The sequence below is a fragment of the Ruditapes philippinarum genome, unplaced genomic scaffold (genome assembly GCF_026571515.1).
Source record: "Ruditapes philippinarum isolate M1 unplaced genomic scaffold, ASM2657151v2 ctg1068_1_1_1_1, whole genome shotgun sequence".
Taxonomy (NCBI): domain Eukaryota; kingdom Metazoa; phylum Mollusca; class Bivalvia; order Venerida; family Veneridae; genus Ruditapes; species Ruditapes philippinarum.
In genome coordinates this window covers 373,226-394,615 of record NW_026864182.1, presented here as the reverse complement: position 1 = coordinate 394,615, position 21,390 = coordinate 373,226, and the positions used below count along the sequence as shown (strand labels likewise).

At 31.3% G+C, this 21,390-nt stretch overlaps 3 protein-coding genes across 4 annotated transcripts; all 3 read right to left on the bottom strand.

Annotated features, from left to right (window-relative positions):
* Window positions 1–592: 592 nt before the first annotated feature.
* Window positions 593–8,736, bottom strand: LOC132724758 (dynein axonemal assembly factor 6-like). Of its 2 annotated transcripts, none has more exons than XM_060709716.1 (7): window positions 8,664–8,736; window positions 4,405–4,503; window positions 3,968–4,049; window positions 3,496–3,586; window positions 2,799–2,895; window positions 1,884–1,969; window positions 593–826 (listed from the first exon to the last, which is right to left on the bottom strand). In XM_060709716.1, the coding sequence occupies exons 2-7, from the start codon at window positions 4,492–4,494 to the stop codon at window positions 700–702; spliced, it is 573 nt and encodes a 190-aa protein (XP_060565699.1). In that variant the 5' UTR covers window positions 4,495–4,503; window positions 8,664–8,736; the 3' UTR covers window positions 593–699. The 2 variants fall into 2 exon arrangements, with proteins under 2 accessions (XP_060565699.1, XP_060565698.1); XM_060709715.1 differs by lacking the exon at window positions 8,664–8,736 and adding an exon at window positions 6,179–6,238.
* A 3,885-nt stretch (window positions 8,737–12,621) lies between these two features.
* On the bottom strand, window positions 12,622–14,152 carry LOC132724761 (mitochondrial adenyl nucleotide antiporter SLC25A24-like). The gene is made up of 3 exons (XM_060709722.1): window positions 13,892–14,152; window positions 13,484–13,569; window positions 12,622–13,111 (listed from the first exon to the last, which is right to left on the bottom strand). The coding sequence occupies exons 1-3, from the start codon at window positions 14,081–14,083 to the stop codon at window positions 12,991–12,993; spliced, it is 399 nt and encodes a 132-aa protein (XP_060565705.1). The 5' UTR covers window positions 14,084–14,152; the 3' UTR covers window positions 12,622–12,990.
* Window positions 14,153–16,193: 2,041 nt separating this feature from the next.
* On the bottom strand, window positions 16,194–18,170 carry LOC132724752 (leucine-rich repeat-containing protein 74A-like). Its single transcript, XM_060709710.1, has 4 exons — window positions 17,764–18,170; window positions 17,238–17,545; window positions 16,577–16,670; window positions 16,194–16,276 (listed from the first exon to the last, which is right to left on the bottom strand). Exons 1-4 carry the CDS (start codon window positions 18,113–18,115, stop codon window positions 16,194–16,196), a joined length of 837 nt encoding a protein of 278 aa, XP_060565693.1. The 5' UTR covers window positions 18,116–18,170.
* Window positions 18,171–21,390: the final 3,220 nt, after the last annotated feature.

Here is a 21,390-nt window from a genome sequence, read left to right as displayed (position 1 = left end):
CTAAGTATGAGGTTTGAATAAAGCTAAATATATAATTCAAATAATATATGTATTTTTGACAGCTTATTATTATTATAAAATGCATTTCTCCTGTTCTGGATGACAAAGCTTCAATGACGTTAAAAGGGAGGTAACCTAAGTTAGGTCAAATAGGAAAATACTGACAATTTGACAAAGAAAGGGTTTAAGGCAAACTTGATTTAAAACATTTATTCAATAATATCATCTTAAATAAATAAGTTGGACGGATTTTAACATGATATCAAAACTGGAATGTATAACATAAAATAAATAGTACAAAAACTTGTATGCCTGAAATAATGTAATTTATAATTAGTCAATGATGAACTGTTTAAGCTGTTCTTTAATTACATATCATAAGCAGCAAGGAATAAAGATCTTTCCATCCTGAGAAGATCTGACTTTATAGTCATATACTTGATGATGATAGTGATGATGATGATGATCAGTAAGATGAAAGTGTCAAATTTTAGTACTGATATCCATCACATGGTTAAATTTCTTTTTAATTCAATTAATATATTCCTACTATTTTCTTTTTCTTTAATAAAAGTATAAAGAGCAAATATATTTCTGGTGTCTGTGAACATCACAGTTTCAGTAGTACCTTACTAAGTCTGTTACTTTTATTATAATCACTGAGTGAACACAACAAGGTTGGTAACATGGTGACTGCCATCAGAAGTTCATAAAATCATATTCACGTTTTAATCTAAGTGTTACACTCAATGTCTCTGTTTTACCATCCCACTGTGCTTTACCATTTTTATGGTCAACAGGATGTGGTAAATGTAGTCCGAGGTAACTGAAAGATAAAATAATCAAATGTTGACAAATTAAACAGTCTACTAAAGACAATGAATTAAAATTTATTTACAGTTTGAAAGATATACAACAGTTGAACATAAGCTCCAATGTATAGCTCTGTTACATCTGTAACTTGCAATGTAAAGTTATCTTTTAAAAGAGGTGGGAAAAAATGGTTTTAAAATGTCAGCTGTCACAAAGAACATATATAGGAAAATAAAAACAGATAATCTCTCTAAATATACCTCAAATTACACTATAATAACAATTAGATATGATATTCCTTTTAGCAGAATGTCATAATTTCCTTCGAAATTATAGTCACATGTAAACAGTTAATTTATACAATGTTTGATCTGACTGTTTAACATAGATATTTCATTGAAAGGCAACATCAACCATTTAGACAGTCTGATACTTAAGTCTTTACCATTGGATATTCTTGTTAATCTTAATTTTATTCCTTTAGGTTCAATTTTAAAGATATACTATGCTCAAATTTGATGTTGGAAAAAATAGGTAATTGCACAGTCTCTTTGTAAATATAAAATAAACATATTATAGACTTCACACAAAGTAAATATGTAATATTTAAAATTCTACACACTGTATGTGGTCACAATATGAATTTATAGCGAGGTTAAAAAACTGGCAGTTTTTTTTTAAGAAAGAACCAACTTTATTTGACCCATAATATGGAACACAGCTTCCTATATATAGTTTTTTCATTCTTTTATTCACATTAGACATATTCAATAAGAATTTCATTAATTTCAATAAATTTTTGTGATTAAAATAATATTCAGGGATGGGAAAAACACATCTTTAAGTCACAACAATACATCAGTCATGTATATGTAGTTTAACAGGAAAGACTTATCATGCTCCACTGACCAATAATTCAGCAGCCCAGTACAAATGTCTCTTAAGGAAACATAAACCTGTTGCTTATAATTATAATTGATTCATCTTTTATACCAGCTCAATTCCTATAAAAAAATTATTGTTTACAATCCTGTTTAATATTATTTTCCCAATAATTTAATCTTACTTACTAATTTGGTGTTCTGCAATCCAGAAATTTAGGTTTAACATCTAATGTAACATCTGGCATTTTTGTGTCTGGTAATTTAATCTTTACCTGAAAATAGTACAATAAAATTATGAAAACATTGAAATATCTTTTACTGACAGTCTGTTTAACACACAAATAAGTATAGGAATTTTTTAATTGTTTACAAGTAAACTGTAATACACGAAAAAACTGGTGAAGTGGCACAAATCTAACTGTTGCAATCAATTCAGGCAATGATTGTAGACATAACACATTATACCATGGTAAGTGTCATACAACAACTTCACCACTTTGTTAACAAAATATCAGATACATATCAACTATCAAGAAAACTTGTTCAACCAGACTATGTGTATTAACATGAAGGATTAAAAATAGTTGGCTATGTTAAACTTCCCTGATCTTTTTTTTCAATACTTTAACAGACTTAAAAAAATCAGGATATGCAATCTCAAACACAATATTTAGAACATAAAGTCAGCTGCGAAATAGAAAATAAGACAATCTACATTATAAACGCACCTAACATAGCAAAACTGAGAATATTAAAGACTTGGGTAACATTGAACCTGTTAATGCCAGATGTGTCACACAATAAATTAATACTAATTAAAACTTACAGACCATATGTATTTCATCTTTTGAAAGTATATTTGTTTGGTTTTAAATCTCACCCACACTGTAGAGGTCATGACTGTGGCATGCTTTACTGGTGAAGTAAGACATCAGGTGCCCTTTCCTACATTATTTCTGGCACAAGTGGGCACCTTAGTAGAACCACCAACCTTCAGTAAGCTAGCGGGATAACTTTCTAACATGAAAACCACTGCAGTTTTATCAGAAAACCTTTAAGTATACTATAAAATACAATTATCAATGTAACAATGAAACTAACCACCATATCTTCACAGGAAGATGTGGCTGGTGTTTTGTTGCCCATCTGTAGAAACATGTCCTCAGATGTTACTGCCTGCTTGTGTATAATATCATACCTAAAAATAATATCAAAATAGTATCAGTATGATTCTACAAACTAGTTTTATAAGTTGCTCACATAACGAATTCTAACATTCCTGGCCCGAACCCAACCCAAATTGGTGAACGGCATTGAAATGACTACATATAAGCAGTTCTAACTACTTGCGTTTTAAGTACAGTTGTATCAGAACAATTCACAGTTAAGTTGTACCCATAACGACCAATATACCAGTGAACAAAGTATATAACTTTTCATATAAATTTAAAAATTGACATTTTCATATGACTTTTAAACTTGGAAACTCTATTGGGGTTTTTTTTCACAACATTACTGTTAAGGATATATATATGGTACCATTCCAGGCTAATGGAAGTGCCTTTTTGTGCATTAGTTCAGGTAGAAGTGGGCACCTAAATACAAATTTTGACCTTCCATAAGAAAGACTGATATATAGTATATAAAGTGGTACCAATTAAATAAGTTGATCATTACATATTGTTCTTATACTAAAATTTTCATAACACATTTAGGAGATAATGTAGCTGCAATTGTTTAATTCATAATGAAAAGAAAATGTGGTCAGCACAGCTCTACATATCAATATATCACTTACTCGGGTTGTGGTCGTGGATCATATACTGACTCGAACTCAGAACCTTCCTGGACTTCTTCAGTATCCCAGATATCTTTTGTATCCTTTTCAACTATAATTACAAAGTCATGTAAGTTGTCAATGTTCTTGCTAAAAATACTTTGCACTTAAATCTAGATTGTGAGAACTATGTAAAGTTATAAAGTCATCATTGGTTATGTTCTATAATCATACTTATTTTACACTTAGTATAAGCAAATAATCTACAGTTCTACTACAAGAGGCTTAAGTATGATTAAAGTAATTGTATGACACATAAACAGCCAATGCATGATCTCAAAAAAGTAACAAAGATATTAAACAGTTTAATTTTTTGATGATCATAGCAAGATTACAATACTGTTAATAGTGTCAATCATGTTTAAACAACTGTATTAAGATTGCAACTGTAACTGCACAGCTTAATCATAAGGCATTCTGTTTAAATATTTACCTTTCTTTTCCCCTAGGTCTTTCTTGGGTTTAGTTTTGGTTCCAATGTTTCCAGGGTTTAGCTGGGCTATACTTGACACTGGCTGTAAAGTAAACATTGTTATTTAAACAAAGTCATTGAAGTTTATATGTAATCAGTGTAAGAGCAGATTCTATTAAACAATGAGATTGTCATAAACAACTTCAAGTGAATAATTTAACATAAAAATTATAGTCATGTGGCTGAGTGTTAAAATTCCTGACTTTGAATCATTTGTTTCATTTATCAACTATGTAGGATCCAAAGCCCACTTTCAAAAAGTTTGTTATTTAACCAATCAAAATGCTTTGAAAAATTCTATAAATAAAAAAAAATTATCCTCTGTCAAGAAAGTTGAGAGTGTCACCATAAAATTTTCATCGTTTTACCAATCACTTAACAATAGTTGAAACATTTACCTTGTCTTCATCACTATCTGAATCTTCCTCTGGAGGTTTAAGCATATCACATAGTGTAGACAGCATTCCTGGTGCCATTGCCCCTTCCATTTTGCTGACCTAATTAAAAGAAGCAATAACATAAATTCAGGTGTCAGACTATAATTCATGGAAAGTCCAAATTGGGGCCAAAGGCTCTGGGAGGGCTGCAAACCCTCTTAAATAATATACTGCAACCCTGTCATAATGCTGATATGCCGATATCTCGCATGAATTTGTGGGTGATAGAAAATTCTATATTTACCGAGTAATGTCCTTGGCCTATATTTATATACATATTATAAAGTTATGACTTAAATCTCATTTAAGGTCACCATCCAGTGATTTTCCTACATATATAACAGACTCCGAAAAAGGGCCCCTTCCCAATTGAAATTTTCTTTAAAATCATGCAGTTTTCCCAAAAATCTGAACTGAAACATGCTTTTTTCTTCCAAAATTAGCAATTTTAGCGATAATTTTTCCCAAAATCAAGAGGCTAAGGCTTCTTCCCAATTAAGCCAGAAAAATCACTGCCATCAAGCAGTATATACCATCCAAACACTGTGTGGGCCCCTTGTGCGTTTAAGAATCACACTAAGTTAGTAGCTATAAGTCAGGGCTGGAATTTAACTTTTTTGGCCACTAGCAATTTTTTGCTAGTGGACAAATTTTTAACAAGCAAAAACTGAATTCAACTAGCATTTTTTACGACAATGATTTTTTACTTCCAAAATTGTTTAAACTTTTGCGTACATTCATTAATTGTTTAAATTATTGCTGGATATAGAGAATAACAAAATTAAAATTGTAATTTATTTGGTCGAGTTGGAACTGCCCAGGGTACGAATCAGCAACGTAACCTTCTACTCAAAAACTTGATTTAGGGGACAGGGATTCTTATCAAATGTCAATCTACATGTTAAAAAATAATAATGCAATATTGTTGCCATACCGAAGATGTCTGGTCTGGATTATGCGCACAACAATCGGCGCAAAATATTTTGGCAAAATTTTCATCGTCATCGATTTCATACATAAGACTGACATGCAGTTCTTTCTCCCATTTTTTAACCGTTTTAACTAAAGGTCTGATTGTCTTTCTTTTGACAGACTGTGAATCATCTTCTGTACTCAGAGTATTGTTATCGGAAGACACATTTGCTTCAGTAAGTGGGAAGAAATGCGTTATTTTTCGTTTAGGCATTTTATTCCGATCACGCTTGATTTACACGGACAAAATGACATTTTGACTGGTTTAAATTTGTGTACTTTTTTAAGCAAGGTTAAGGTATAGAAAATGTAAACCAGACAGCAAGTGCACGCATAGCTGGTCCATTTTTTCTTCAACTCGCAAAAAATTGCGAGTAGTCATAAATCTAACTCGCAAAATCATTTTTCAACTAGAAATCTACCATTTTGCGAGTTTGCGAGTGTTAAATTCGAGCCCTGTTAGTAGTTCTTATTGCTGTAATACAAACATATGCTTCAAAATGAATCGCTTATCTATCAAAAAAAAATAATTATTTAAAGGAATTAAGGAAAGAATATCTGCCATTTGGAAAAAAAATCAAGTTCAACTTTAAAGCTGTACCCCTCCCACTTTATTTGCATGGTTGTCAATGAAAACAATGGTCAAAATAAAATATACGCCACGGAAAGTAATTTGATGTTAATGTATAACGGTATAGCTATAGTAATGATATTGAATAAAACTGAAAGTTAAAGAAAAAATAATGTATTTAAAATAATATACCAAGAATAGTGTTTGTGCAAGTAAATTCACGATCAGGCAGGCACTTTAGTTTGCGCATGCGTCATGAAAAGCACACAAATTTAAATAATAGCCCGAAATAAAATTAAATACCACCACGATTAATTTCATACAAAAGCAGAGCTTGTACGTGTTAGCGTTACACTATAGGCGCGTCGTTGAAAAATGACTCATTTTTACAGTTTATTGTTCTTTTTTTTATATTATGTGATAAAAAGAATATTATATTCGTGTAGTTTCAATACTAAATTTATTGAACTCGTTGTATAACACAATATTATGCTCGCCAGATTTTTTTCAACTCGTTCAATAAATTTAGTAATATGAAAAAGCCAAAAAGGCAAAGCCTCAAAGCGAGCTCGATGTACTTTTAACGTGAAATAGTATGAAATAATCGCTCATTTTTATTTCAAATGCAGTGACGAGTGCGTGTGACGTCACACGTACTGTGTTAAATATGGCTCCGCCCCTGTCGTTAAATGAAAAACGAGTTTTGAAAACGTTGATAAAACTTTGTTTTATTTTATTTCTTTCTATAATTTTCAAGCAAAATAAAGATTATTAAAAGTGAAATAAATGTAAAACTTAAAGGCTGTGACTAAAAAAAGGATTGGAGCACCACACTTAATACCATATTCCGGTATATACCGGACAAGGCGCTTGAATGATAAAATGCTAAAATATTGTCTTTTTACTCAACGGAATGAACTTTAACAGGTCTAATTCATATTTTCACACCGAATCAAGTAAGATAATCATGGAAAAATGTAAAATTCGGCGAAAAAAAAACGATATTTGTCTATTTTGTGATCATGATTTCTGCAAGCGTCTAGAGGTACTGCTCCAATCCTGTATTGAGAACTTAAAATAGATAAATACAGAATCCCTAAAGAAAGCCCAACACGGCAAAATTGAAAATACTGCAGGCTCGGTTTGATTGAGCCTGTTCATGGACGGTACTGGAAAGTGCAAGTTACCGTCCACGCCCCTAGCACCGGTTTGCGACATTAAAATAGCGTACTTGATTTGATTGTTTTGCACGTGCTGTTTGGCGCTACATTGTGACGTCACGTAAACAATAGTTTAAACGTCTGTACAGCGTTAACGACTGATTCTAACACGACCCTCATTTTTCCCTCTTGAACATAGAAGAACAGAAAGTGTGTGTTATTATACAACAGATGCACAGTTTGACGTTCTATATTTAGACATGTGACGTAATCATTATACACGTGACGTAACCACTAAAAATGTGATTTGCTGAAAATAAGTAAGGAAACAAATCAGGCGCAATTTAGCTAATTATCATGTACGGCAGCATTTATTTGTTGATGTCGTGTTGGAATCGAAATAATATATCCCAAACTGTGATTTTATTGCTCAATAACATCACTGTTTGGAGTTCGGATGCGGGGAATTATATCACGAGACCATTATATCACGAGACCATTTTCTTTCATTCTAGATAGTTTTCACAACAAAATTCGACAACAAATTGTTTTTATATACCAAACAAATGGCGCCTTCGATTTTCATTTTACATTTTCCGTTTTAAAACTGTCGTTCGATATTTTATACACAGCTTCTGTTATTCTGGTTCCTTGTCCAATTATGGTTCTCATAGACGTGCGCGGGTGACCAGTCTAGACATCCGTTTTCAGTCAGAATTCCTCAGTTTTTATCGTTATCTTTAAGTTCGAAAGGTTGCGATGTGTCCAATTCGGTACTTCGGACGAAAGTTTTCAAAACCATCACTAGCAAGTACTGGTTAGCGTAAAGCTCGCTTTGCGAGCAGGCCCTTCGGGCCAGCTCGTCGAGCTCGCTATTTAACTACACTCATTCAATATCCTCTATTTATCAAACCGTATTGTTATAGGTATCATAATGCAGTGACATTTGAAGATCTTATGAATAGTAAAAACAAGTCACATATAAAAAAAACTTTACTCTATTTTGTTAAGAAATCATTACAACATTCAAATAATAAGTATAATATTGTATCATTAGTCTCCAAGAAATTTTGTTTTTCAAGCATAAATTCCGGTTATTATTAAGAATCTAATCATATCTTTTTTTTATTTTATGGATACAATATAATTGTCACTCATTCTCCTGTATTAATGTATATTTCTTCTGTTTATATATGTATATTTGTTCTGTGTTCCGGTTGTTACATGTTCACAATTTTGTATTTTATGTCACATGTTCTTATGAACCATGACAGTATTGAATAAAATCTGAAACCTGAAATCTACCTTGCTTTGTTTTGCAAAGGAATAATTGAAACATGCAAATAATAAATATAATATTCCTATCATTAGTCTCCCTGAATTTTGTTAATGAAGCAAAAATTTCGGTTACTATTAAAAATTTAGTCATACTGTATCTTCATTTTATTTTTGGGGTACAATATAACTATAAGTGCCACTCATTCTCCTGTAAATGTAATGTATTTAAAATAATATACCTAGAATAGTTTTTGTGCATGTAAATTCACGATCAGGCAGGAACTTGAATTTGCGCATGCGTCATTGAAAAGCACCCAAATTTAAATAATGGCCCGAAAGAAAATTAAATACCACCACGATTAATTTCATACAAAAGCAGAGCTTGTACGTGTTAGCGTTACACTATAGGCGCGTCGTTGAAAAATGACTCATTTTTACAGTTTATTGTTCTTTTTTTTATATTATGTGATAAAAAGAATATTATATTCGTGTAGTTTCAATACTAAATTTATTGAACTCGTTGTATAACACAATATTATGCTCGCCAGATTTTTTTCAACTCGTTCAATAAATTTAGTAATATGAAAAAGCCAAAAAGGCAAAGCCTCAAAGCGAGCTCGGTGTACTTTTAACGTGAAATAGTATGAAATAATCGCTCATTTTTATTTCAAATGCAGTGACGAGTGCGTGTGACGTCACACGTACTGTGTTAAATATGGCTCCGCCCCTGTCGTTAAATGAAAAACGAGTTTTGAAAACGTTGATAAAACTTTGTTTATTTTATTTCTTTCTATAATTTTTCAAGCGAAATAAAGATTATTAAAAGTGAAATAAATGTAAAACTTAAAGGCTGTGACTAAAAAAAGGATTGGAGCACCACACTTAATACCATATTCCGGTATATACCGGACAAGGCGCTTGAATGATAAAATGCTAAAATATTGTCTTTTTACTCAACGGAATGAACTTTAACAGGTCTAATTCATATTTTCACACCGAATCAAGTAAGATAATCATGGAAAAATGTAAAATTCGGCGAAAAAAAACGATATTTGTCTATTTTGTGATCATGATTTCTGCAAGCGTCTAGAGGTACTGCTCCAATCCTGTATTGAGAACTTAAAATAGATAAATACAGAATCCCTAAAGAAAGCCCAACACGGCAAAATTGAAAATACTGCAGGCTCGGTTTGATTGAGCCTGTTCATGGACGGTACTGGAAAGTGCAAGTTACCGTCCACGCCCCCTAGCACCGGTTTGCGACATTAAAATAGCGTACTTGATTTGTTTGTTTTGCACGTGCTGTTTGGCGCTACATTGTGACGTCACGTAAACAATACTTTAAACGTCTGTACAGCGTTAACGACTGATTCTAACACGACCCGCATTTTTCCCTATTGAACAAAGAAGAACCGAAAGTGTGTGTTATTATGCTATAAAATCACTGTTTGACGTTCTATATTTAGACATGTGACGTAATCATTATACACGTGACGTAACCACTAAAAATGTGACGCGCTGACAATAAGTACGGAAACAAATCAGGCGCAATTTAGCTAATTATCATGTACGGCAGCATTTATTTGTTGATGTCGTGTTGGAATCGAAATAATATATCCCAAACTGTGATTTTATTGCTCAATAACATCACTGTTTGGAGTTCGGATGCGGGGAATTATATCACGAGACCATTATATCACGAGACCATTTTCTTTCATTCTAGATAGTTTTCACAACAAAATTCGACAACAAATTGTTTTTATATACCAAACAAAATGGCGCCTTCGATTTTCATTTTACATTTTCCGTTTTAAAACTGTCGTTCGATATTTTATACACAGCTTCTGTTATTCTGGTTCCTTGTCCAATTATGGTTCTCATAGACGTGCGCGGGTGACCAGTCTAGACATCCGTTTTCAGTCAGAATTCCTCAGTTTTTATCGTTATCTTTAAGTTCGAAAGGTTGCGATGTGTCCAATTCGGTACTTCGGACGAAAGTTTTCAAAACCATCACTAGCAAGTACTGGTTAGCGTAAAGCTCGCTTTGCGAGCAGGCCCTTCGGGCCAGCTCGTCGAGCTCGCTATTTAACTACACTCATTCAATATCCTCTATTTATCAAACCGTATTGTTATAGGTATCATAATGCAGTGACATTTGAAGATCTTATGAATAGTAAAAACAAGTCACATATAAAAAAAACTTTACTCTATTTTGTTAAGAAATCATTACAACATTCAAATAATAAGTATAATATTGTATCATTAGTCTCCAAGAAATTTTGTTTTTTCAAGCATAAATTCCGGTTATTATTAAGAATCTAATCATATCTTTTTTTTATTTTATGGATACAATATAATTGTCACTCATTCTCCTGTATTAATGTATATTTCTTCTGTTTATATATGTATATTTGTTCTGTGTTCCGGTTGTTACATGTTCACAATTTTGTATTTTATGTCACATGTTCTTATGAACCATGACAGTATTGAATAAAATCTGAAACCTGAAATCTACCTTGCTTTGTTTTGCAAAGGAATAATTGAAACATGCAAATAATAAATATAATATTCCTATCATTAGTCTCCCTGAATTTTGTTAATGAAGCAAAAATTTCGGTTACTATTAAAAATTTAGTCATACTGTATCTTCATTTTATTTTTGGGGTACAATATAACTATAAGTGCCACTCATTCTCCTGTAAATGTAAATTTGTCTGCGTTACGGTAGTTACATGTTCACAATATTGTATTTGATGTCACATGTTCTTATGAACCATGACAGTATTGAATAAATCTTGAAATCTTATAAATCTTATAAATAAATGTGTAATAAAAAAAGAGTAATAGGGCCTATAAAGCTCTATGCAAAAGTTACCAATATTGTTATGGCATCAAAAGGGGATCGAATCAATTTTAGAACAGAAGGGAGAATAAAAAGTAATTTATTAAAACATTTTGCTAGAAATTAAACCTTTCAATATTATCCAGTAAAGTGCTGAAAATAATATTTCTAATTATTCCGATGTTCTATCGGACAATTTAACCTTTTGCGTTTGATATATTTTATTAGGCTTTTAAATTTTTCAATTTGAAACAAGGTCAATCTTAAGAGATACTTGGATGATATTCAGAACACCAAACGGTAATTTCTATTCTTTTCATCTTACTTGTAAGCCTCAATTATACCTATTCACCTCAACCATATTTTACACTTCCGCTTTTGTTCCATAAAATGCGCATGCCTTTCTTTTAATTAAAGCCCTTATTAGGTTAACTAGTAATCAATTTTCGGAGAAAGTTTACAAAATGTCAACATTACGAAATATATCCCATTTTTGACGAAAAAGGTAGATGGACATATACTTTTTATTTTCTTTCGATTTTGCAACCATATCAAATAACAAAATCTTGGTACTTTAAAAATATTGTAGAATGAATCGGATACAATACTCATTTGGACTATTGTACTCATTGCTGATATTGTGTCCACGCGGGTACCGTGGTAATAACACGTGCCTGCAAATGTTGTAAATATGATTGACTTTCATCTTTGTAGTCATATGTTTACTTTAAAAGGAAGATGCAATAATTAATAATAAGTAAATTGAATTAATTAAAGTAAATCTTTTATATTATTATCTCTTTTTTAAAAAAATCAAATGCCCAGTCACATTTTAAAAATGATGTTAGTCCATTTGTATAGACAAATGTTGGATTTTCTCAAAAGTTTGGTAAAGCATGACATAGTACAGACTGAATTATCCAATGTCACATTATTGGTCCCCTCTGGAGAAAATTAAATTAAGTAGCGTGGTCGCAATGGAACTACCGTTCATCACATCACGAGTCGATATAGTCGATCAACAAACTGGGTACAATATTTATATCTTTTTTCTTTTTAGAAGTTTCAAAATGCCAAAAAATAAAAAGCGTTTGAACGCTGTTTTACACAAACCTGACTAAGAATCACACAAAAATATATTTATGAATCAATTCCGAGTATATTTCTATACATGTGTAATAATTTTCCTTTGAATGGCGCCAGTGATATATGTAAGAATTTTACAATTCTATTATTTTTTAGACTTTTGGACATCAGTGTAGCTCCTTTAAAGCTAAACACAATAATCATTTATTAAAGAAGACTGTCTCAATCTTATTTTTATTTTCATTATTATATTACAAAATATTTTAATGACAAAAATGTAGATGTGATTAAACATTCTCTTAATCTCCGGATAAATTACATGTTAATCCTTTCCACTGCACAGATCACTAATGGAATTGGTATGAACATAATGCATTCAAAGCTGAATTCTATCTAATTCAAACACACTGCAGAATGACAGATACGTGAAAAATGAAAATAATGTGCCAACATTCAAGCGATTCAATATATATTTTACATATGTATTCACATTGACGTCACTAGTTTTTTAAGTCAGGCGAGACTTTACTCATTCCAGCTCTGACACCTAAACATTATTTAAAGCAATCTACTTCATATCGTTTTATTTAGTTTCAATGCAGATCCAATCAATTCAAGCCAAGTGACTTTCAGAAATATCACATTTCGTCAATTTCCATCAATCTTGCCATAGTAGGATCAGGTTTTGTTGTAATCAGCATCTTCCTCATACGAGCCTTCATCTTCTTCCGGAAGTCCCTCTCACCCCGGATGAGCTCCCTGCAACACATAGATTATAGAAAAATACTTTCCTGCAATGTATTTCTGCTGTTATTTTTATTATAATATGCATACTGCACTCTGTTGAAAATGAGCTGCTAAAATAATGAATTATAGTCACATCATAATTCTAAAGATAAGAATAGTTGTTGATTTTACAAAGTTCTCTTTAGTCAATTAAGCTTCATAAATCAGTCTTATAAAAGTGGAAATGTTAACAATTGCAGGGACTAAGACAGCATAAACTATACGTATCATATAAAGAGGATAACAATATATCACTGCATACGTCTATTCATATAAAAAGGCTGAATATTTGAATTTAGAATATGACCTCAGTTTAAGATGACAACGATTATTCTGGCTACCTACCCCATATCTACTTCCCCATCCTTGTCTGTATCTAGACGTGTCACAACCTGGTCTAACTGGTGCTCAGTCATAGGTATATTTTCAGCCTGTATTGATATAACAATTTGTAAAATTTGTCAAAATAAACACAGTGACCGTATATATGGAACTTTTCCCCATGCGTATTACTAGAATAGTCATGCGCTATAATAGTATATTCAATTTTAAGATTTTTGTTCTTCTTTTGAGAAGTTTTTTTTTATTAAAAACATTTAACAGAAAATCGCAAAACATCACTTTTTATCTTTATAACTTCATGCAAACATTTGCCTTATATGCATGTACATTTACCTGATTTAAGAAATGAATTGAATATATTTTTTATCTTATTCAAAATTGATCAGGGAAAAAATTGTTAGACAATGTTACCACAAGTCCTATCTTGAATTCTTGCCTGTCAACACTCATACTCCTATCTTTGTCTAGTCGTTTCAACAAGTCAATAACCCGATAACCTTTATCATGCATAAATTTAAACATGCGCATAACAGGGTCTCTCCAGTCAATCACTTCGTCTTCCTTTTCTGGTGCAGCCTTGGCCTGCATCACCGGACCAAACATAATCCGCAGTGGTAATGCCCGATTCCGCTTAATTTCGTCCCATTTGTCAAGAAATTCTGGTCGTACAACGATGTCCTTAAAATTCAAACTTATAAGTTACAAAAAGTGTGCTATAAAATGTATTGTAACTAAAAGTGTGCGACAACGTTTAAGTAAAAGTTTGCGATAAATGTAAATTAATGTGTGCAACAACATGTACACAAATGTAATAAAAAGCGAAGGGAAAAACTGCAATACAATATAATTTTTTTAAAATTATTTTAAATTTTTTTGCTTTATTTTTTCATTTAAAACCCCCTTTAAAAAATATTTGAAGGGTTTTTATTTTTGGTTTTAACCCCACTTTGGGGCCTTTTTTTTGATTTCACCTTTAGATTTTTTAAAACATATACTTGATGTGTAAATATTGTATTTTTCTAACTTAGGGAAAATTACCACCCATAGTTAATACCCCTTTTCTCTGACTCTCTATTGCTCCCCAGTATTGTAAATGCTACCCCGGAGAGAAAGGTTCTCCCCCCTTGGGTTCAAAAACGAAAAAATTTATCAATACCCTTTGGTTAACTTTAAGGGTTGCTTTTCTCAAAAATTTTTAATTTACTGAAAAACAATTTTTTTTTAAAAAAATTAGCCAAATTTAACCCAACTTTTTGTTTCAAATTTATTTAACAACAAATTTTTGGAAAATTTCATTTTAAAAAACAAAATTTATCTTTTTAAATTTTTTAGTCTTTGCTCCCGGGGATTAAAAAAAAGTAAAAATTTTTAACTTTTCAATCAACCCCCATCGAAAAAAAAAATTTCAAATGCTTTTAACGGAAAACAATTTACTTTTTTAAATAAAATCACTTGTTTTCTTTACTAATTTTTTCATTTTTTAAATTTATTTTAAATTTTCGTTAATCCTTCTTTTTTTGCGGGCCTTGACTAAGACACTTCACCCCAATCTATCCCTATGGGTTTTTTGAGATGCCCAAATTTCCAAATTTCGTTATACTAAGTTTTCCCGGGTTTGGGCCCCCAGTTTTTTGCAAAAACCTTTCCATGCAAATTTTAAGAAAAAGACCACGTTTTTCTAAAACAAAGGGATGATTGAAAATTACATTAATATTAAGAGCTTTTTTGAGATATAGAAGGAGTTGATATTCATTAAAATTTGTAATATTATCAAACATTCCTATGGAGTGATAGGTATATTTTACACTTATACCCTTTCGTTTTGGTCAAGTATTGAAAAAGACTTGGAAAGCTTTGGTATTTAAAAATAAAATCACATACAAATGAAGATGTTCTTTACCTTAATGCCAAGAGAAATGGCGAATGCACCCTTTCCTCTGATATGATTCCAGCTCATGTCCAGGTCTTCCAAGGTGTCATTCCTTGCTGATTACAGTAGAAAATTAGTATTCTGCACAATTACTTTAAATCATAATTATAACAGATACACGTACAGATAAATGTACTTAACATACATATTTATATTGATAAATTAACTTGATATCCAATTAAATTTTCATTGATAAGAAATGTGTTCTGAAATATTGGAGACTTCAAGAAGTAAGTGTACAGTGTACATAGATTGTTTACATTTATTCTAATTTTTCATGAAGATAGGTATTAGTTTATCCAACTAGCTTACGGAACGTCGGTGGTTCTACTCAGATGCCCACTGGTTTCGAAAAAATGGACAGAGGGTCACCAGATGTCTCCCGCCACCAGTAAAGCTAGAGAGTCGCAAAATTATGACATTTACGGTGTTGGTGTGACATAACCCAACAAAGCAAACACACATTGTAAAAGATCACTAAAAAGACTTGTCAAGAATGATTGCTGTCAGGTTTTTAAACTACATGTACTATAAATATATTAAATATACAGTGTATCATGTGGATTTTCCTTTTGAAAATTTACCTATTGCACGTCCAATATCGATAGCACCGGTTTCACTTGCTCCATTATGACTGATATTTAGTTCTTTCAGTGAGCCGCCTTTCTGTAGACAGTAATAATGCCACATTAAGCTTACAGTCGTTTAAAAGTAAACAATGTATAATCAATAAAGATAGAAAATATAAACCAAAAGATATATTTCAACATTTTCATTCCAAGATTACCGTTCAAATGTTATGAAAACAATACTTACTTCTATCAAATCAGCTAGGACTTTCGCGTTGTTATCGTCTATCCCACTTCCTAAAGTTCGATAAAGATGATTGATTTTATTCAAAAAAGATATGTTCAATAATTCATAAGATAGTTTATCTTTGCGTGATTTTGTCAAAATGAATAAGTACATTATAAGATAATTTTTCTCTTTTGTGATTTTTATTGAAATACATAAGTAAGGAAGTATATGTACATTTTTGTATATAAATGAATAATGTTCATTTAACATTGAAATGTACCGCTCACTTGACTGTATATAATTTTATACATTTCAAAAATAATTAGGGAATATTATATTTTGTTTAACATCACTTATACTACATGTACCAGAAACGTCAAGAGAATAAAGTTTCCGTCCGCCTTTCAGCAAGTTTGACAGAGCTTCTATCCCTCGTGGTCCAATTAAGTTTCCAGCTAGGCGCTTAAAAAGATATGTTCTGATATATTTTTATAATTATCATTTTATGTTTTTTGTTATAGAAAATAAATTTTATTAGTGTAATTTGCTTTAAAAAAGTAATAATGACAATCATTTAGACTTTGCTTTTAAAAGAAAGTAACAATGACAATCGTAGTAATTAAGATAAAATTTTATGTAAACTCATAACTACTAAATGTTTGATAAAACATCTCCGACTTTGACATGGATAATATAAACGTAAATAAAGTTTGGGCATCCATAAAATATTCCATGGAAATTGAAAAATATAGGATATATATGGCACCAATTAGAATAGAAGAATCAAAACAAAACAAAACAAACCAAAAACATTTAAAATACAAGGTCAACGCTATCAAGGAAAATGTTCATATTTTACGTCACTTCATTCCGGACTATGCATGAACTATGCAGCTTAGGGTAATTTAGTAGTTGTAGTTTCAAGATAACGAACTACGTTACATCGACATAAATTCATAAAACTTTTCAAATCACGTCTATAAAATCTGAGGAAGCATTTCGTTCAAACAATAAACAGTGGGAACTTACAACTTCTGATATGTTAACATTTTCTTCCAACATTTCGGCAACACTTATAGCACCTTCACTGCCAATATCATTCTCCTCAAGGTCAAGCTTTTCCACGATGTGATTATGCACGAGAGAAACACACAGTGCCCGTGCTCCTTTTTGACCCAAAGGTTGACTTTTTATAACCAGATTTTTGTCGTTGATATGCCGTGAAACATACGAAGATGGTACTACACCTAATTGTTTGCATGCTGCAATATACTGTTGCACATTCTCCCGATCTCTTTTCTGTAAAGCAGTTTCTTTAATCACCTTTTTCGGCTCAACTTTGAAAAAAACAACAATAGATAAATACAGATTTAAAAACTTTTTTAATTGTATGTCTACAAATTGCTGTTTCGCAATAAATAAGCATATATGGCTGTAAATTTTAATTCTTCGCGTCGGATTTTCAGTAGTCTTCAACTTGTTTGTTAATCATTTTTAAGAAAAACAATTATGTTCCTACAAGGTATGTGTAAATGAAGAAAGTAAATAAACAAACCGTCGGACATAATGTCATAGCCCGTAAACGTGAATTCTCGTTGAATACATTTAGTTGGTGGTTTTCTTGATGTGCATTCATCAGTAGTCGCAGGTTTTATATCAGGGTTTATATTTTCAGTAGGAGTAGAAGATATTGGAACGGCATCCACAGAGATAGGTGAAGTCTGTGTAGACCCACTTCTGATAAATGAAGGCTGTCCGGTCACACATGGTGTTCTTTCTTTTGAAGCTTTTTTATTATTCTTTACACGAGTATGATTTGTATGCCTTTCTTTAGAAAAGGTTTTTTGGTTTGTCTGCTTTGGTTGCTTCCTAATTTCCGGAGACTTGTTTGCTGATTTTACATCCATAGTTTGGTCTCTGAAGTTGGTATTTCTCTAATTAATCTGATTTAATCCGTGACATCTTACTCCGATTATTATGAAACATGTATTATATGATCATTGTTCTTTTATATAGTTTCTGTAAAATATAAAACATATTGAAAATATATATAAAAAGCAACTTTTTTCTCGCAATTATCGTATCGGTTATATTACGTATAATATTTCTAATCTGGCCACAAACTTAAAATCACTGTAACTTAATAAACTTTGCATTCACTATTATACATACATATTTACACGAGTGCAAATAAAAAAATGATTGGTCATCTTGATCAAATTGGTACCTTTCATTGAACCACTGCTCCTTTATTTGATGAAGTAATTGTTTAGTTAAACATTTTTTTCACTTTTAAATATACCATTTCTGATTGAGAATGCCGCCATTCGGTGGAAACACTCTGTAAGTCATTTAATTTCTTAATTTATAGACGAGTATGTATGTACTATGAATAAGATTTTGATTGAAGAGAAGAAAGTGGCAAAACTAACCTTTTTGTACACTGAAATTATCATGTATGTTTAAACATACAATAAACATACAAATATTGATACACGGCAATGTGTAATTAAGATGTCTCGTTAAAATTTTATCAAAGTTTAATTTGTATTTACTAACCAAAAGAATAATTATTAAGAATTTATTGGTGAAATATGATTTATATCCTTCATTCTATATCAAATATAGGTGGCATTACTAGTATATTTTATTATTTAAAAAAAATCAAAATGATTTTGTCGAACATGTTGCAACAAATATATGTCTTTGTGTGCATAGTACAATAATAAAACATAAAACAAACAAAAAAGCGAATTTTGTGTTTATTTTTTAAAAAAGCATGTGATTTCTTACACATTATTATCATATTAAATAACACTAAATAATTTCCTTACCTCAACACATATACTGTATGTTTAACTGGTTTAAATCACCCACTAGTCTGCCGATGTTTAATTCGACAGACCATAATTATTGCATCTGGTGCATCTCCATAATAGACCTAACTGTGTAACATCATGGTGTCAATAAACTTTGAAGATTAACTCATTTTGAATACTACCAAATCTAACCATATCCATCATAATAAATATAAAAGTATGCCAATCTTTGATATAGATATGAGCCGCGTCACGACAAAACCAACATAGTGCGATTGCGACCAGCATGGATCCAGACCAGCCTGCGCATCCGCGCAGTCTGATCAGGATCCATGCTGTTCGCTATCAGTTTCTCTACTTGCTATAGGGTTTGTAAGCGAACAGCATGGATCCTGATCAGACTGCGCGGATGCGCAGGCTGGTCTGGATCCATGCTGGTCGCAAACCCATTATGTTGGTTTTGTCGTGACGCGGCTCATATAAAAGTCTCGATGATTTGTTATATTCACATCATGATGTATCGACACATTTCTTTAGCTCAAAAGATAAATTTGATCGATTGATTGAAAGTTTATCGTATTAAATACAAAATACGGTTATGATGCAGACATCATCGTCGAAATCATACAGTTGATTACACTTCCATATTTCATCAATTCCGAATGACATCTTACCCATTCAAATGTAACTTTTCCATTCACAAAAAGCGCCGAAGTGTTTATATGCTTACAAAAAGGAATTTTTTTATTTGTTCTCAGGTACATGTTCGGTCAATATTAATTTGATACAATATTTACAACATTCTTGTATTTTTAGTACTGTCACTACCCTCATTAATGACTTTTTGTAAAATATTTGTCTAGTGTGGCAAATAAAGAAAAACGTTCGGGAATCGAAGATAGCGCTGGTGGTATTATAAATATAGACCGATGGATATATCATATATTACTACCAACAATTTAATGTATATCAAATGTTGTCAAACGATTTCATCTCATCTAAATTATTAACTAAATGACAAACAACATCAATATATTATATTACATGTCTTGATTGTATTTATTTTAATTACACAGGTGTAATTTCAAGCGAACGTTTCATTCATTTATATTAGTTTTCTTGAGTGCAATTTACTTTAGATCTGTAAACACAATATAATCATTAAATGAGGGAAGTAACTGTCTGTAGTTTGAAACTATTAACTTTTAACTTAAGCTACTTACCCCATATTTACATTGCCAAATTCGAATTAAGTATTGGAAGAAGGGCTATAGGTTTTTAATAAATGAACTCTTATTTTAACATTTTTCGTTATCCTGCTGAAGAAAATCCCGCAAACAGATGGATTTTTTTATTATTACAGCATATAATACTTTATTTCATAGAATTACAACTAAATACTTCATCTTCTACATGTATCTCACAACATTGAATATGATCGATAACTTCATATATAATTTAGAGTCTGAAGACCTACAAAAAACACATGTTCGGTACCCGATCATACATGTCATACATCACATATGCACGGTGACTAAACATAAGCTACCAATTATTTAGACTGCATTGCACCTGTATAGAGACATTTAATTTAGTTCCAATTATACTTTTTTTACAATTTTGATGTTTAATGTCATGGCTATAATCAACTAAGTGGCTCATTGTGGACAATATATTCTTATGTTTGTCTAGTAACTACTATAGGAAGATGACCGCTTTCATTTGGTCATTATAGGTTACCGTTCCTTGACAGATGTAAATACCACACGGCGGTGCTTGTTTTTAAAACTTTAAATAACATGGCACCGACGTATATGACAGAACTGATGACTTTATCCGACAACAAAATATATAACTTAAGATCTAGGTCACGGAAAGATATTGTATTATGGACAAGACCTAAAACAAATTATATTAAAGACACATTTTCTTATTATGGCATGAACATTTGGAACAATATACCTTTAAATATTCGTAATGTTAATAACCTTAAATGTTTTAAAGAAAAATACAAAGCATATCTTGATGTTCAAATGAATGAATGAGTGAGTGAATGAATGATTGAATATATATGAACGAACGAATGAACGAACGAACAAATGATGCAATATACATATATGTTTAAACAAAAATTGTTGAGTGCCTGTCGAAAGTATATGAGTTGTATTATTCTAAAAATTACATATTATACATTCATTTTTCTACCTATGAATGTCCTGTTGTTGTTGTTGTTGTTGTTGTTGTTTTCTTTTTCAGAAGGCCACTTTGGAAATAAGATATATATGATTGTTATTGTATGTTCTTAATGTGTAACCTTCTTTAAATAAAGATATTATTATTATTATTATTATTATTATTATTAT

Coding starts and splice junctions, on each gene's coding strand:
- LOC132724761 (XM_060709722.1), bottom strand. CDS start 14,083: ATGTTTGGTCCGGTGATGCAGGCCAAGGCTGCACCAGAAAAGGAAGAC. Junction 13,570..13,891: donor AATTCAAGATAGGACTTGTG/GTAACATTGTCT, acceptor ATATCAATACAG/GCTGAAAATATACCTATGAC. Junction 13,112..13,483: donor GATGGGGAAGTAGATATGGG/GTAGGTAGCCAG, acceptor TATGTGTTGCAG/GGAGCTCATCCGGGGTGAGA.
- LOC132724758 (XM_060709716.1), bottom strand. CDS start 4,494: ATGGAAGGGGCAATGGCACCAGGAATGCTGTCTACACTATGTGATATG. Junction 4,050..4,404: donor CAGATAGTGATGAAGACAAG/GTAAATGTTTCA, acceptor TTTACTTTACAG/CCAGTGTCAAGTATAGCCCA. Junction 2,896..3,495: donor GATCCACGACCACAACCCGA/GTAAGTGATATA, acceptor TATTATTTTTAG/GTATGATATTATACACAAGC.
- LOC132724752 (XM_060709710.1), bottom strand. CDS start 18,115: ATGGATGTAAAATCAGCAAACAAGTCTCCGGAAATTAGGAAGCAACCA. Junction 17,546..17,763: donor CTATGACATTATGTCCGACG/GTTTGTTTATTT, acceptor TTTTTTTCAAAG/TTGAGCCGAAAAAGGTGATT. Junction 16,671..17,237: donor ATGTTAACATATCAGAAGTT/GTAAGTTCCCAC, acceptor TATCTTTTTAAG/CGCCTAGCTGGAAACTTAAT.